The sequence below is a fragment of the Phragmites australis genome, chromosome 21, assembly GCF_958298935.1.
Source record: "Phragmites australis chromosome 21, lpPhrAust1.1, whole genome shotgun sequence".
In the NCBI taxonomy this organism is placed as follows: domain Eukaryota; kingdom Viridiplantae; phylum Streptophyta; class Magnoliopsida; order Poales; family Poaceae; genus Phragmites; species Phragmites australis.
Window position 1 is genome coordinate 16,441,663 of NC_084941.1, and position 13,980 is coordinate 16,455,642.

Genomic DNA, 13,980 nt, shown 5'->3' on the forward strand with positions numbered 1-13,980 from the left:
AGGCTATTCCTTTCCTAATCTTCTTCTTTTTTTCTACTTAACTAGCTCACCTATATAGTTTTAAGTATATTAGTGGTGGAACATTTTGATGATATCAAATAAAGGAGAATGGAGGGAGTTGGTTTAAAAAAGAAAGATTTAAGTGTATTGGCAGTCGAATATTTCGAGGATGTCAAACAAAGAACGGGAGGAGTTGGTTTAAGAAAGAAAGAAAAGAACAGAGGGAGTAGATCAAGTATAAGGATGAGAAATTCTGATGCCAAGGAAACAAATATCACAATACTTCCATAGTAGATCAAGCATAAGAGAAATTCTGATGAACCAATCATACGAAGAAACATACATTGTATCTGTTCAACAACCCTTAATGTGCAGATCATCTAAACTGCATCATGCGCAGACCCTTTAAAATGCATCCGGGGCCATTCCAATTTCACTGTTGATGCACCACACCGTGCTCCTTCAATCTGATGCCAGTTGTAAGATTTTTGCTTGCAATTGTGTATGATAGCTTTGCTTAAGCGCAACCAGACTGACAACTTCTTGTTCCACCTTCCCGGTTTACTGAACAAAAACCAAGTGATAACTGCCTGCAAGCAAACAAGAACAAGCATTAGCAAGTGATCAGGGAATTTCGAATTAATCTTTTGGCTTCATAATGTCCAGTGCAAGTGTACAAAAGGGTCTCGTCCGGCATAATACACAGTGTATAAATGCCCACAAGGCCAATGAAAAATGTCAGAACAGAAACAGAGCAGAAACCTTTGCCAAAATAAGAACATCAGGCTAGAAATAAGAAGGCGAAGAACATTTTCGTCATCTGCTCATGGGCAACCCCAGCCAGGTTATCTTCTACTGGTATAGTTGCATTGCTATTTCAGTAACTTTGATCTTTACCTTCCTCTCCCACTGTCATGTTCTTCAGCTTGCATGCTGTTGTCACACTAGTTATGCTCCTTCAGGGTATACGGAGAGGTAAGCAGTATCATGGATCACATACAACTTATTTTCCTGGTACAACATCAAAAGTACATCAGCGTCTATTAAAATTTACTTACAGATAACACAAGAGCAAAAGCAAAGTTGAGATTTCTTAGCACGAACTATCTCACCATTTCTTTTTAATGAGCAGGGTGCCGTTTCAGAGAACACAGTTTCAACTGAGGAGCTATGAATCCATGATGATTTGGAAGCAGATATAGAGGGGGATTTAGAACGTGAGATCATCGACGACATGTGCCGCCTCACGTGCCACCTGCAGAGGCTGTATTAGCAGACGGAAAGAGAACTTACTGGCTCAGCTCCTGATTACCAGTTTTCGCTGCCGCACACAGAAAACACAGTTCTTTCTGAGATGAATATCAGGATAAAATTGGATGGCCAATGCAGGATCAACATCACTAAGGTTCAGCAAGACATTGCTGCCATTCAACCAGTTGTGCCATGAAGATCAATCTGACAAAAAACAAGGATCCATGAAGATCAGGCATAGTGATACAGTTTGTTGCAGGAAGCAGAAGAAACATCCAGTTGTACCATGGAGATAAAAGTAATAAATGAATAGGGAATATGCATTGCAACTGAAAAACAATAATATGGTAGTATACAACTTCAGGGGATTTTCTGGTGTGCCAGCAAATACATCATATTATGTAATTTGACTATGTGCAGGAATACAACTTGTTCATGGAGAAACCAAAAAAACATTAACATGGTTGGAATTCTAACAATCACTTGACCGGAAGGACACAACTGACAACAGTGCAGAAGATTTGGGACTCAGATGCAAAATCAGAGTGAAAGTAAGGGTGTGAAGAAAATTTATACAACAATTATGGCTGGAGCAAAGCCTATTATGGATTTTTTTTATTTTTTTAAAGTAGCCTATTAGGGATTTGATCGTGAACGTGAAATAGAATGCAACCTCAGCTTGAGGTGGCTGAAGATGAACAGAATTAGGGTTGAAGACTCTTTGTTAGATTCACAGTTTCTCATTAAATGTGTACCCCTATATAATAATCCCCTAATTTTACAGAAAGAATACATACATACTGGAAACAGCACAATTCACCCAGTTGTGCTACTATAAAAAAAATGTCATACAGTTAATACTGCCTTCAACTTCAAATCGCTACGATGCATTCCCCAAATCCAAGCATCCAACTATGAAGTTGCTATATTCTTCGAGTAACATACTTATTCTCAATCGGCAAATGTTGAAGGGCAGGAAGAAACACATATTACCAACATGGTGAATCACGTATTTGCAGTCCCAGAAACTAACATATGCTCAGCAGAAGGGCAGCAAGAAAATATATAACCGCCTGGAAGACCAAAATGTCAACCAAAATCAATTTATCCAAACATCAGAATTGGTGTTCTATTATAAGTACTCATGAACTGATTTCTGGGATTGTGCAAACAAGATTCCACCAACAATTTCTCAGTAAACAAAAAGGGTGCAAGAGGAAACACAATACAGCAAATTAAAATGGGCATACATGGACATCTACCACATTAGACTCCCAAATTGAAATAACAACAAAGTTATGTATTGACAACTCATTCAATGCAGGGTCAAAAACCTGAGTTCAGGAAATTTGATACCACAATCTATGCAACCTGGATCACTCCTTACAATAAAAACGTGTGGTATGAGCATATTTACTGTAATCTCTGAAGCTTGAATCACTCCTTAACATCAAAAGGTCTGGTAAAAGCTTCTACCTACTGTGCTGGACCAGGTGGTGGGTTGCTGCTTCCACCACCCAATCCTGCTTTCTGTCCCAATTCCGCAAGTTGGTGAATAAACTCCACACCACTAAGAATTTCTGTTGCACCATATATAACATGCTTGGAAGGCTGTGAGCGTTGTCCTAGTTCCATCAAGCTCCTGTACTCGATGTAGTTTCCACCACCAATCATGAAAACAATAGCTTCTCTGAAGGGTCCTTTAAACTGCCCACCAGTTCCTGACCTAGGGGCCCGTGGATCGAACAAGAGGTAGTCGTCCACCTCTGGGTTTGGTTTCCCTTCCATCAGAGCTTCAACTGTCCTTGTCAAGGCCAGCTGCCTCCCATCTGACAAGAGATTCTTCACACCTGCAGTCACTGCACTAAGGGACTGCCCATAAAGCTTCTCTGCCCAATCGACAATGTTGCTCTTTGTTGCTGTGCCTGAAGCAGCAGCAAATTGGGTATTCAATGCCTTTATCCTCTTCACATACTGAAATGCAGACATGTCGACTTCCGACTCCCACAGCGCAGCCTCAACCTGCTCCAGTTCAGATGATGGTGGTGTCTCAAAGGACAATAGGTACGTTACAGCTAGCCGGAGCTTATCTTCCTTGGTACCCTTACCTCTAAGGAGACTCAGCAGCGTGTTCCGATCCACAGTGCCATTCACGAGCATATCATTCTCGCAGTCGCAGTATCCATCCAAAGACCTCTCCTTGATATGCCCAAGCAATGCTGTTGCGATATTAGTGTGCTTATCAATCATCTTCTTCCGTTCTGTCAGCTCTGGGAGCGAATTCACCGCATTCATGAGATGCTTGGTGTTGCCAATCAGATCAGTGCCATCGAATTCAACCCCAACCTTGCCACCACCAGTGCGCTGGTTCACCTCATCCACATCCTGCTTGTACTTGGCAAGCTGCGCCTCAATTTCCTCAGCAACTTTGGGGAATGGCAACCAACTGTTTGCCACCCAGAATTTGTCGGAGTCTTCCAGTTCGTACTTCTCCGCCGGCAACTTCAGTTTATTCAGCTTCAAGCCGAGCACATCGTGGACCAATGGCCGGTAGCTCCAGTCGTGCTGTACCCCAACCGACAGCTCGAAATTCCTGTCGAACAGGCACAGGACAGGGCGCTGGAATGACGCGGCGGACGCGGTCTCTGTGAAGAGGTTGGGCTTGGCGTGGAGGTGGTCGCGGAGGCGGGCTTCGAGAGCGGCAGCGACCATCTCCGCGGGGCCTCCGCGCGCGCACCTGATGACGGGTACGGCGCCAAGCGTGGCGGCGACGCAGAAGAGGCCCAGCGCGACGGCTTCGACGAGCGTGGTGATGTCGGCGTCGGCGGCGGCGGGGTCGTTGAGCGCGACGTACGCGCGCGGCTGGGCGAGGGAGAAGAGCCCATCCTCAAGGCAGACGAAGTCGAGGTACTGGTCGGCTACACGGGCCACGCGGCGCGCGGCCCCGGGAGACGCGGCGCAGGCGGCGGCGAGGCGCTCGAGCACGGGCCGCGGGACTGAGGTTGAGAAGTTGATGTGGAACGAGGCGTAGAGGCCTGCGGCGGCGTCGGCGGCGATGCGGTCGGCGTTGGCGGGCGTGGGGCGGACGAGGTAGACCGCGGGAGCGTCGGGCACCGCCTGCCGAGCACGGTCGATGCCGAGGGTGAGGGTGACACCGTGGCGGCGGAGGTCGCCAACGCGGAGCACGGGGGAGAGGAGGGAGACGCAAGGGGCGTCCATCACCAGGATCTTGTACGCCTCGTCCTCCCCTTGCCCCTCGCCGCCGTCCGGCGACGGCTGCTGCTGCTGCTGGTTCAGGTGCAGCATCCGCACGATCACATCTGGATCCGAGGCAGAGAGCGTGGTTAGAGCAGCCATGGACACACACAGGCAGAGGAAGAAAGAAAAGGGGGTAATGGGGGGAGGATTCGGGCTTACCAAGCTGCTTTTGGCGGAGGCTGAGCGCCATGGCGGTGCTCAGGTGATCGCCGGCGTGGATCGGACTCGGATCGGATCTGGAGGTGGAGGGTGAGAGGAGGGGAGAAAAAATGGAACAGGAACCACCTGTAGTTAGCTGGGCGACTATGATTGATTGTTTCTGGACCAACGATCCAATCGTGGCCGTCGATTTGTTCTGGGGCTTCTGACTTCGATGCGAAGCTAGTGCATTATGGGTGCGTTTGCTACTAAAAATTTTCGGATTCTGCTTAGAATTATTAGTGGAATACTTAGTAAATATACTTTTGATAAGTAATTTGAATTCATAACGGGAGAAATATTTTTTTCTTTTTTACACTACGAGAAAGAAATAGGTAAAATATAGTTTCTTTTGTTTCTCGATCATTTTTTCTCATTTACAACTATCATCTTCTTTCAAAAATCAAAATTCGTCTAGCTAGTAAAGCGATCGCATAAAATAATTTTAATTCAGTAGATAAACGTTTGAAGGAAGAAACTAGCATCGGAACATTTTAAAAGAATCTACAACCATGTCAAAAGACCCTCATTTTCAATGTGTTTCCCTAAAAATTTGGAAAACGTACCAGTATTGGCACATAACGTACACGGTCAGGATTTGGCAACTTAGGAAACACGAGAGACGTTGCTTTTAGATTATTCACACAAAAACAAACACAGATTTTGGGAACAAAAGAGAGTAAAGAGAGAATGTGCATTGAGCTTCTCAAAGAAAAAATAATATAAAGTTTGAGCTAATTTTATTTCCTACGGGGCATAGGAAACCATTACATAGAAATTTTATATAACTCAATCGTAGGTTTTAAACATGTTTCACGTGAAAAATCGTATGGCTGAAACCCTCTATAAGAATCCTTTGAAATTAATACGATAAAAAAGGCAGGACTTCATGGTGTATTAACGAGGCATACAACTTATGAAATTTTAATGGAAATGAAATTTTCACATCTGAGTAGAAGTAGAAATAAAAAAATGATAACCTTTGTAATATTTATTGTCTTAGCTATAGGTTACGTTGAGCTACTCGAACATGTTGATCGATTGGAACCACAAATTCAAAAATGTCAGCCATAGCTCACTATATTTTTAAAATGTATAGCTTCCAAGGATCACTATGGTGTATTATTTTATCTTTCCTTTGGATGGTGTTCTTATACATCCTTGCCAAATCCATATCGATTGGTATTATAAGTCCTGATTTAGTCTTACAAGGTCACTATGAATAATTGTGTATGTCAATGCTAAAAAATTGTCCAAGGCGCGAGAAGTAATCGAACACCTTAACCACTTCGCCATTTAGACTAGTTATATGTTTGTACGTTGTAACATAACTGAATATTTTCATGATATAGCATGTGTCACCATCGACTTAATTAGGTCGGTTCCACACAGCATGAGTTCATCATGTGGCGTCACAAATCGAGACAATCCATAATACTATCCCACTCGGAGTCTATTTGTTCCATTCCGATTAACTTTTCACAATAGCAACCAAATATATTTATTTTTAATTTTTCCAACCATGATTGTGTGAGACATAGGAGTAGGGGACACCGGGAAACAATTGAAAGTAAAACAGGGAACTAATACGAAGGGATTCTAAAACATTCAGATTCAGACATAGTGTAGCATATGGAAGAGGAACCACGCTAACCATTTGAGCCCAGCAATTGCCACCGGGCGCTAGAACACCAAATTTGTCTCGGCTTATCACTGCCCAGAGGAATTCAAAAACCATGAAAGTGATAAAAAGCTGCCAATCAAATGATTAATCACTATTGTCGGTGGCAAGCTCATCAAAGTAGAGCTAATGTCTCACCTTAGTATAAGTATTCACGACAAAACATACCTCACTTGAAAGATCCTTTCACATCCTCCTAATCTGATCAACAATGCCAAATATAATTAATGTAAAGCGGCTATCGTTTAAAACAGATGGAAAACAAGCATATAGTGAGAATTGGTAGATTTTTACACACAAAGTTGCATAATCATGAGATGCGGCTTCAGAAACAATACTTGATTCTCGTTTTAAAGACATAAATATATGCATTTTCAACTATTTTTTATATGAATCAAATTATTCTTCACCTGCTTTCTCTCTAGTTGGACGGTCTGGTTGGCCAGTTCTTCATGAAGAAATCAAACCCTGAAGACTTGGATTAGAAACTTGGAATGGCAAAGATGTCCTAGAAAGGAAGCCATGTAAATAATTAAAGAGTATAAAGAAGCGAGTAAAAAGAAGGAAAAATTGTAAGGACAAAATAGGCGAAATCACATGATAGGCACTAAAAATCAGCATTCGTTTTCTTTTGTATCTCAGTATATGTTTCTCCGGTTTTGCATTCATATGTTTTGAGGATAGAACTACAAAGACACTAATTTACTCCTCGTCCTTCTGGAGGACAAAGATCTGAGCATCTGAAAGTCAAGTAAAAAGAGCATAAGATTGTTTCAGAAATTGTGATTTGCGAATAGTTTCATAAAGAAGACCTGATGCCTCACTAATATGCCTGCTCATTTTAGGCGATCTCAATCAATTTTTTAGTACCATAATAATGACTCACAAACAACCTCTTCAGAGGTAAATGGTACATAACTAAACACAGATAAACATCATGCCAGTATTTCACAATTTTATATGAGCACATAAAAAAGAAGAATGTTATTACATTTTTTTATCACCTATTGAAGAGAGGCCTGCCTTGGAAATTATAGACTAAGCAGCCACATGAGCTTGATAGAAGCCAAATGCAAACTGGAAGATGATCATCAAAGTGAACTCTATTCAAACTCTGCATTCAAACTCTGCACAACATCAGCATAGAACGACAATTTTGGATCAGATTATAAATGCTTAAGGGGAGACGTAAAGTGAGGGACGGAACCATTTATCATCTTAGATTCTTTAAGAGCCACACAACCACCGTAGCCTCTCCTCACAGACCTGGAAAACAAAAATGCACCCTCACATTATCACAAAGTTCACAAACCAAGAATCCTCTAAAATGGAAGATTAGAGTTTATCTTTTATGGAAAACCATGAAAATACTACATAATAATGGTAAAAGTAAACCGATGCATATTAAATTATATTCATATGCAAAACTTCATATGCTAAATCATATCAACTGCATAATAACATTTCACACATCAGGAATTACCAGCTCCCTCATCAAACACTGCATTCCAGGATATACAAAGTCAAAAGGTATAGCTAGAAGATGGACAAACAAATCATTTCCATTTAAATATGAAGCTATCTGATGAATGCAGTAACACTACAAACATATCATCCTAATTGGCTACCAGTAGCAATACAAAAACCATACAGAGAAAAAGAGATTCCAGCCATGCTATGTTGCTGCTCATACCAGTCTTTGACGACGCCACAATCACCATCTACTGTTGACCTGCCCATCTCTTCCTCAGTCCGTTGTCTTTCTCAAAATCACCAAGGTCTTCTTTTTTCCACACATAAAAGGAACAGAAAAAATAGTGTGTGTGAATCTGGAGAGAAGAAAAGGAGGAGGTCATGAAAGGAAGTTGCCACGCTCATCTAGACGGCGAAGGATGGTAGTGTCAGCAACGGATAGGGGCATCAGAGAACAGGGTGCCTTCCCCACCCGGCCACTCTCACCCTCGCAGGAGAAATCTAGGCTGACGCCCCTCACAGGCGAAATCTAGGCCAATTCCCCTGCTAGTGATGGCTGCCTCTACCCTCTGCTCCCCAAGGAGGAGGATGGCGATGTCCACCCAGTGGATAACCTCGTCAGAGACCACTTTGTGGTCGCCATCTGCCTAGGGGATGGAGCAAAAGAGATGAGTGGGATTAGAAAATGTGCAGCAGAGGAATGGACGAGGTGATCGAGAAAGGAAGGGGTGGCGATGAACTCAACCTGTTGCATCCCTCTTGGGTGGCAAAAGCATGTTTTCCCCTTCGTGAGGGCCGTCGTTGACCTCTCCATCTGCCTTCCCCATCGCCATCGCTTCTTCTTCCCTTGTGTGCCCGCATTGCCCCCTCAGGCTCCCACATTGGCCTCGACTAGGATGTGGCCTCGACACAATCCTATGATGCTCGCCGCGGCCCTGGACCTTGCACTCACGCCCGTGCTGGCATCGCGAGGGAGCGGGGTGTGGAATGACCAAAGAGATGGGGGACGACGGGCGTTGTGCAAAAGGGAGAGCCGCCACACTGCTTTTGCTGCCTGTTAGTTTCATCATCGTAGCCCATGCACAGCCTCCATGTTCACCTCGCCGTGGGTGCTACGCCTCCGGAAGCAACGTTGGCAACCGGATCTGGATCCCGAAATTGTACCCCAGTTATGTTGACGCCACATGCTATTTGTTCTCCAATGGTGTGTGGCGATGCCACATCCTCCGTCCTCTGTCCCCCGCGGCCCTGGCAACGTGACCTTGTTCTCCAACGAAGACGGAAGAGACATCCGCGGTGATGGAGACACAAGCAGCAAGATGGCGACACATACCGTGACTTCGTGCAGGGGGAAAGGGCGACCAAATTCACCTAGATCTGGATGCTGGCTGTAGCGAAAATTACCCTATTAGGTTATGATTGTGATTTTGGTGATTAATGACAATATAGTCAATAAGACTAACATATTTGTCAAGTATATAATTTAGTAGATCTCATGGATGAAATACATAAAGAAGCCACGGTAGTCAGGACAAGGTTTGGTTAAATTGAAAAAGTCCTAGGAAGATTTGCTTCACCGGATGGTCCAGTGCGGAGGGTTTGCACTCACCAGAGTATTATGTCCAGAGGCTGTTAGCCTCACCAGATAGTCCGATGCTAGGCCTAAACACAACAGAGTATTTCTGTCACTAGAGTTCAAGGAATTTACACTCACCAGAAGGTCCGGTGATAAATTAGTGAACACACCGGAGCATTTCTAATAGGGGATGTGGATAGCTTCACCAGATGATCCGGTAATCAATGAAGCAGTACACACCAGAGCATTTTCAAAAGAAGGCAGTTGAAGATCAACACACCGAAAGGACCGGTGATTGAAGATGTACTCACTGAAGTATTGCACCAGAATATTTCTTGCAGAGAAAGATTCAAATGTTGAAGATTGAAGATCAACTCATTGGATGGTCTAGTGATATATGTGTGTACACTAGAGGATCACACTAGAGTATTTTGTGCAGAGAAGAATGAAGTGGCTCGGTTGGCTCAAGATAACTCACCAGATAGTCCGATGATGGTTTGAATGTTACATCAGATAGTTCGGTGTTCACAGATGCTTTGAGTGGACTTCCAACGGCTAGTTTCTGAGGTTGTACTCACCGGATGATCCGGTGTTAGTACTACTGTTATCATCGGATCATCTAGTGTTAACATCTTTTCTTTCTGAGCTATTGGGAAAACAACTAGTTGGTAGTTTTAAGACTATAAATACCCCTCCATTCAGTCACTTGAAGGTGTGGCATGCTGCTGGAGTCCAGAGAAACATAGAGACTTGAGAAGACATTCAAGCTACCAAAGTGTTTAAGTGATCATTTAAGGCAATTAAGCATAATATTAGTGAGTGATTAGTGCTTATAGGCCTAGAGAGAGTGTTGCTAGGTGATTGCTGCCTAGAGAGTGGATCAAGGAGTGATCCTAACTTATACCGGGTAATACACCGGTGCCTTGAGTCTTGGTGACTCGCCAGCACCTTGAGCCAGAGTTGCTCAAGTTTATTGACCCTCTGACTTGGTGTGGAGTGGTGGCAAGACACATGTATGAGGACGCAGAGATCTTTGTCTTGGTGGCTCAAGCTTTGAAGTGAAGATGGCGACAAGTGACTGGGAAAGAGGCTAGTGGTGAGACCGTGCCTTTGCGGCTTGGTGGCTCATCTAGGTTGAGACCTTGTCTTTGTGACTTGATGACTCAAGTGTCATGATCGGAAGAGTCTAGGCGACTAGGTGCATATCCATGGTGGAGCACTAACGTGGACTAGGGGTTATATTTATACCATTGATACCATGAGATAAAAATCTCTTGAGCCAAATGTGTTTTCTCTACAGTCTTTACGGTTCTGCATTTACATTCTTGCAATATACCTTTGTGCATTTACTTTCCTATAGTAGTTTGCTAGGATTGGCTACATGTCGCAAATCTTTGGAGTGGTAGAATAGACACACTAGATAGATCTAGAGCACATTTAGATATAAATTGATATAGATTTATCTTGTGAAGTTTTTGGAGCGAATTTGGTTTAGTCTTATAAGTGTTCTAATTCACCTCCCTCTTAGGATGTCACCTATCCTTTCACTGGAATCGATAACGGAGGCATGAAGGAAGGCTATACTTGGCATCGGTGAACTGGTCCGACGCAGCGACTCCATCGATTCCTTTGGAATGCACCTTCTCACTTGCGCACGGCAGTGCCACATGTTCAGCGCTCATCTATGTACCAGATCTGGCGGCTTTTGTGCTCTCCATCATTGCGAGGCCGATTAAGGGGCTCCATCTGCTGCCGACGCCATGACTGGTCTACCTCTAGATGCTACTTGGTGCGGCATCTAAGGTGGAGCCGAAGGCATGGAGGAAGAATGGCGGCGTACTGTCATGAAGCCGAGGACGAGGGAAGGGGAGTGGCATCTTGGTGGGCTAGAGTGAGGGCAGCGATGGCAATTCCATGTAGTATAATGGGTAGAGGAAGACGCAGGACATTGATCGATGCGGGTGAGGGAGGACGCAGGAGATCGATGTGTGAGAATCAGAGGAGGGCTACCAAAGTGCGGGACTCACGTGAGTGCGAGACTCAGATGGGGGTGGGATTTAGGTTGGATGTGAGATCGATGAGTGAGCTAGAGCCGAGACAGATCTGCATAGGTGCGCAGGACTCGTTAACTGTGTGAAGGTCCCACCTGAGTGCGGGACTCGTTACGTACTTTTTAAGTAGGAGAGATTACTGGACTCATGCACAATAATGCATCATCCTTCTCAAGACACCATTAACCATGATCCTTCATCCTTTGGTGGGTATCTTATTGATAGCTGAGAATAACGCATCATCCTTCTCAAGACACCATTAACCATGATCCTTCATCCTTTGGTGGGTATCTTATTGATAGCTGAAATTCGCCACCCATCAAGAAGGATGTGAGGAATCATCCAAATTATATTCTAATTAATCATCAAGATGATCATTTATATAATCATGATCACAATAATTAACCAGAATCCAATCTCGGTGGTTCTGACATGTGTTTTATGCCTAAGATCAGAACACACGCCTTTCCAACATGCTTCATCACATCAAGGCATAATAAAGAGCGAGTAAAATAAATATATTACAAGTTCTTAAGATAATATAGTTTTTGGCAATTTACAAAACTACATACGCTAGGAGGACAAGAGAACAACTTCATCTCCTAACCGGTTAGAATTAGTACGCATAGGAAAATAAAGTCTATAAACAACAAAAGATATGTAGTGTCATTTACCTTGAAACACCACCCTAAAACAACACAACATGAGCAGCTCGCACGACTCTCTCCTGTCACCAACCTTAGCAGGTATGAAGTAACCATATACTACTTTTTCCACACCTGCAAAACTCATCAACAGCAACATGGCTACGAAGGTACTGACAGAGATTAATCCATAATGGGTCCATATAATAACCGGACTCCAAGGATTATGCGTTTGAGGATGCGTAGTAAGGAATTAGCCAAAAAGGTTAAATGAGTTTACATGCAAAAGCATTTTCCACTCATATGTGTGAGAATCTACTACTAACCACTTGTACATCTACATAAGATCATGACCATAAACATAATGATCACCTAATCATCCTTTTGTCCAACACAACCAACATTAGCCATTTCCCAACATACCAACTACAACCATATTCGAAACTCTACGACTTATGTGGATGGATATAAGCGTGCTTATGACTGAGAGCATAGCAATTCGAATTGATCTTACACCCGGAGGGATACTTCTTTACCCACACGACATGAGACCATTCGGCTTGTGCAACCTGTCAGCTACACAAGGGGGTAGCCATGACAACCTTTCCTAATTAAGCCCCGACCATTAGGATCATCCGCCTCTCAGTGCAGAGGCCACTTAGGTCTACTCCCAAAGTATCCTCAAGAGGTATTCAGCTTATCTTTACCATAGTCGGATATGTGGAAAGTACGAACAAGTGCTTAAGCCAACGACACCAACAATTGGTGCTTAAATGATGCAAGCGGTCTGTGGCATCTGGGTTCCTCTCCCGATCTACCCCTAGCACCACCCACATCTCATCTCATTCTCACAAACTTCTCACAAACATTATCATTGTGAAAATAATTAAGTCTTATAGCTCATGAACGATAGAACTTCTACCACTCGAGTTCTACCGAAGTCCTATGCATGACTAAGCATCTCAGATTAACTTTTAAGTTGGACAACAACATTGGTATACCTAGGTCACAAGGATAGAATTCATCAATAATTCAATGTAGAAAATAATGCATCAACATAGGTTCTACCCACATAATCCGACATTGACCAAGTCACAAGCAGAACATACATAAAGCGATAATTTATCAAATTAGACTTCACACGATCTAAACTATAAGGTGAAATATATTTAGATGCTTGCCTTGTTGCTCTGGTGCTTCTTTCTCGTACAAATCCGGTTCAGCATCGGCCTCGACTGCTTGAATCGTCAATGCATCACTCTCTAGACACAATAAGAATGCATGGAATAAACAAACAAATGACCACAATGTTTGCCTATGATGCATGGCCGTGAATGACGAGAAAGGCATCATGTTTTCGAAAGTATTTGCAAAAGAACACTAAATGATTGGGCAAGAAAAGGTTTAAACCTCATATAAGACAACCTAAGTGCACATAGTACTGAGTAATTGGCGATGAGACCATGGGAGGTGGCGGTCAGACTAGACCCATGGTGGTTAAACCGCGGCTGGTGGTCAAATCGACCTTATTGACGATCTGACTCCTGACTATGGAGTATGACTTAGGGTTTGAGCCACCAAGCCTCAACTGGCAGTCAGACCGGCCTTATCAACGGTCAAGTCATTGGGCCTTGTCGACGCCAACTTGGTGAGGTCATTCGTGATGCCTTCGATCAAGAAGGGTACCAAAACACTCTACGAGACTAGGGGATTATTTCTTGGGTTGTTTGGACGATATGCACATAGCTAGGGTAGAGCTCGGGTCTAAATGAAATGGAGACCGATTAGAGCTCGGAAACAACAGGAAAAAGGTAGGGGAAGACTCACATTGGCATGGGGAAGCTTTCT

General features: G+C 43.5%; 1 protein-coding gene across 7 annotated transcripts; it reads right to left on the reverse strand.

The window, feature by feature from the left end:
* Positions 1-257: 257 nt before the first annotated feature.
* On the reverse strand, positions 258-4,824 carry LOC133903377 (SEC1 family transport protein SLY1-like). 7 transcript variants are annotated; one of them, XR_009907234.1, is made up of 6 exons: positions 4,669-4,824; positions 2,669-4,571; positions 2,245-2,324; positions 1,113-1,455; positions 898-1,011; positions 258-590 (listed from the first exon to the last, which is right to left on the reverse strand). XR_009907234.1 is itself a non-coding variant. In XM_062344731.1 (3 exons), the coding sequence occupies exons 1-2, from the start codon at positions 4,697-4,699 to the stop codon at positions 2,728-2,730; spliced, it is 1,875 nt and encodes a 624-aa protein (XP_062200715.1). In that variant the 5' UTR covers positions 4,700-4,824; the 3' UTR covers positions 1,462-2,324. The 7 variants fall into 7 exon arrangements, 2 of the variants coding, with proteins under 2 accessions (XP_062200715.1, XP_062200713.1); XR_009907236.1 differs by having other exon boundaries at positions 763-1,011; XR_009907238.1 differs by lacking the exon at positions 258-590 and having other exon boundaries at positions 604-1,011; positions 2,728-4,571.
* Positions 4,825-13,980: the final 9,156 nt, after the last annotated feature.

Bases quoted from the DNA above. Each gene is read 5' to 3' on its own strand.
- LOC133903377 (XM_062344731.1), bottom strand. From the start codon at position 4,699: ATGGCGCTCAGCCTCCGCCAAAAGCAGCTTG. The intron at 4,572-4,668 runs GTAAGCCCGAAT...CCTCGGATCCAG, and splicing joins CCTCCGCCAAAAGCAGCTTG to ATGTGATCGTGCGGATGCTG.